The sequence below is a fragment of the Lottia gigantea genome (genome assembly GCF_000327385.1).
Source record: "Lottia gigantea unplaced genomic scaffold LOTGIsca_368, whole genome shotgun sequence".
Lineage (NCBI taxonomy): Eukaryota > Metazoa > Mollusca > Gastropoda > Lottiidae > Lottia > Lottia gigantea.
In genome coordinates this window covers 34,928-37,926 of record NW_008709253.1, presented here as the reverse complement: position 1 = coordinate 37,926, position 2,999 = coordinate 34,928, and the positions used below count along the sequence as shown (strand labels likewise).

At 35.0% G+C, this 2,999-nt stretch overlaps 1 protein-coding gene across 1 annotated transcript in view; it reads left to right on the top strand.

Annotated features, from left to right (window-relative positions):
• LOTGIDRAFT_175743 (hypothetical protein) overlaps positions 1-2,579 on the top strand; it is a gene marked incomplete at both ends in the record, with an annotated part of 6,957 nt that extends 4,378 nt beyond the window's left edge. The window contains 4 exons of the mRNA XM_009058973.1: positions 168-242; positions 1,213-1,279; positions 2,024-2,064; positions 2,466-2,579. Coding sequence (XP_009057221.1) covers positions 168-242; positions 1,213-1,279; positions 2,024-2,064; positions 2,466-2,579 — 297 coding nt within the window. The remainder of the gene's footprint in view (positions 1-167; positions 243-1,212; positions 1,280-2,023; positions 2,065-2,465) is intronic.
• Between the last annotated feature and the right edge of the window lie 420 nt (positions 2,580-2,999).

Sequence of the window (2,999 nt, the reverse complement as noted above, 5' to 3'; positions counted from 1 at the left end):
ATAGTTTGAGGTGAGTTTGATCAGAAAAGAAATTAAGGAAGTATATCCTGGTCAGTCCCAGTGACATTTATGTTCATACATCAGTTTTAATGGGCCAAATTATTACACATGTAAAACAAAAAGTTTATTTCATGGTTGTATTATTGTGGTGTTTTCTTATATTTCAGGGTTTCAAGTATAGTAGCTCGCCTTTAGCTACGGGCAACATGGTTAGATATGGTGTACAACCTAGGTTTTTGGAGGTAGCTCACAAGGAGCAAAATTTTCGCGTTTACGGGTTGGGCTCGCGTGTAGTTTCGGTGTGGCAGCCTGTGGGCTACCTTGCTAGGGCCACCTAGGTTGTACTCGGCTAAGCTGCCATATCATGTCCACCTAGCCTCTCTTGGAACAAATGGCGGTAAGTCATACTCACTTTATAATATTCAGATATTTGTTGACTTCTACCTAGTTGATTTAGAAAAGGTGTGCTAGTTTACTTTATATATTACCTTTGATTTAGTAGAAATAAATCCCACTTTCGTAAGCCAATTACAAGTCGTGTCTCATATTGTATAGCTATACAGAATCACCTCTTTCACAATTTTCCAATGAATCTGGTTGAGAGTTAATTTATATCATTGATGGGAATAAGTACTTGAAGGATCAGGGGTTAGATAAGCAAATCAAATCACCTTTATTCAATCAAGATGAGCCAGATCAGTTAGCATAAGCAGGAAAATTACGTTTTTTATGCGGAGGAATTATCCCTTAGGGGTGTTTCGCAACTTGAAACATAGACAATGAAATGCCAAGTATGGGGATCAGTTCTTGATTGGTTTCAGACGAAAACACCTTGAAAATGGCAATGAGAAAACATCCTATTTTTTCTGAATTGGCTCTATTAAAACTAGGTAGAAATCAACAGGTGTCAGACTATTACTTGATTAAAAAAAATTCTGTGCACTATTCACGCAACAAGGCGGTCATGATGTTGATTGCAACAAAATCTAATTGCGGACTGTCAAGATTAATTAGGGTGAAAATGTACAGTATGTATTCTGTGATAAAATAACGTATTAAATATCTAATTTTAGGAGTGCATTTCTAGATCGCCATACAATTGAAATATTGAGCACTATTTCAACAGTGAAAGTATTTTGTTATGGTAATTTTAGATGGCATAGCGTGAAACGACATGATTTTTGAGGTTCTGTTTAATTTTTCTAATTTTAGGTGTATACAGATAGAGCTTCAATATATATGAATAAAGTGCTTATGGTGTGGCATGGAAGCTCCTCGTGTAAGTTTCAAATTATCATATTTTAGAAATTCTGTTAATACCTGTTCTGGCATATCATGCATAAAGTCAAATGGTTAAAACATGACGAGGGACGCTTGGTGGCTCAGTGTGCTACAGGTTGTGCATCCGAAAGATCTGTCGACTTTTAACATGGAAAACATGTACTACTTCCCTGACAAAATTACATCACACACTACATGTTGTTGTATGTTCTCATTAGCCCTATCAGATGCATAAACGAAAAACGTAAAACATCACCTTATTCCATGTTTTAAATCTAGAACAGGTTATGACAACTCGATATCCCTTGAAGAGTACACTTTTAGGGAACTCTGAATTAAGACTGGGTGGTATTCCATTCTTAAATACATTTTTTCTCGATCTTTTAATCTTTAGTGTAGGTTATTATCCGATACACCTCCACTTTTTGTGATACACCTACACTTTTCTGATACACTACACTTTTTGCGAATTTGTTCTGCTGAGTACCGGAAAAGTCCAGGTTACCCTAAAAATGGCGGATGCAATAAAAACAACAGTTCATGATTTTATTACAGGTTATCGTTGAAAGATTCTCTTCGTCCTGTCTTTGAGCAAAGTTCTTGTATTTTCTAAAAAGCACAAAATGTATTTACATCGTATAAATTTGCAAAATTTCATAAAGTTTCAAATAATTTTCTTTAAGATATATCTAAATATTAACAATATTCAGTTCTCGAAAAAGTTATACTATTATATAAACAGACGTATGGAGTTACATTAGTTATAACATCAATTCAGTACATGTATGTAATCAATACAAAAATACGAAAATAAGCATTCATCTGATTAGTAATTTATATATTTTGAAATGGAAATTAAAAGTTGTTTATCAGTCGATGAACCGAATTAGTAAAATCTAGTGTATGTAAATGTACATATGGCACATATTTATATCCGAAATTAGCTCATGTTTTACAAACACGCTTAAAATGAACTACATCTATTGTAAGTCAATGTTCTTTATGAACATTCTAGAATGATGAGTACTAGCAAGTTTCGGTGTTTGGAAAATAATTTAAAAAGGCATGCATTGAAACGTGGCTGAAGAACACTGCTGTGTTGGCGACAGCTAGTTGTTTCCTTGTTATGGCAACAGATCTGTGATGTGAAGGTCCGTTACTATTTTGGTTTCAATCCATTTCAGGTTAGAAAGGGTGAATCTTCTGGTAATTTACCTACCCACTATAGCACTGCCACAATAGGAGTGTTCTGGGGTCATGGCTTGTATGACCCTACAGATCCTCCTACTCACAGATGAAGAACAGAAGAAGCGGCGCGCGCCAACAGATGAAGTGGAACAGATGAAGAACAGATGAAGAACAGATGAAGAGGAACAGATGAAGATGAAGGGCGAATCCTCCACCCATTTTTGGTAAGTTGGTCTTACACACTTTTTTAGACTGATTGTAGCTCATTTAGTTACAGTTTTTGAATCTTGTCGTAAATGTTATCAATCTAACAAGTGGTACTAAATGTTTAGTAAGATCTCAAATTTCAAACATTGTGAGGACTGTACTTCATTCTTTAGAGTGTTGGAACCTTGACTTCATTGGTTTTCCCTCAAACAAATGTTGGCTATTGGTTGTATTTGAAAATGGCAAAAACAGTACTGATGATTTTTAAGAATTGATTCTAGTCAACCTTTCTGTAAATATGAAGTTGACAAGATCTTCAAGAA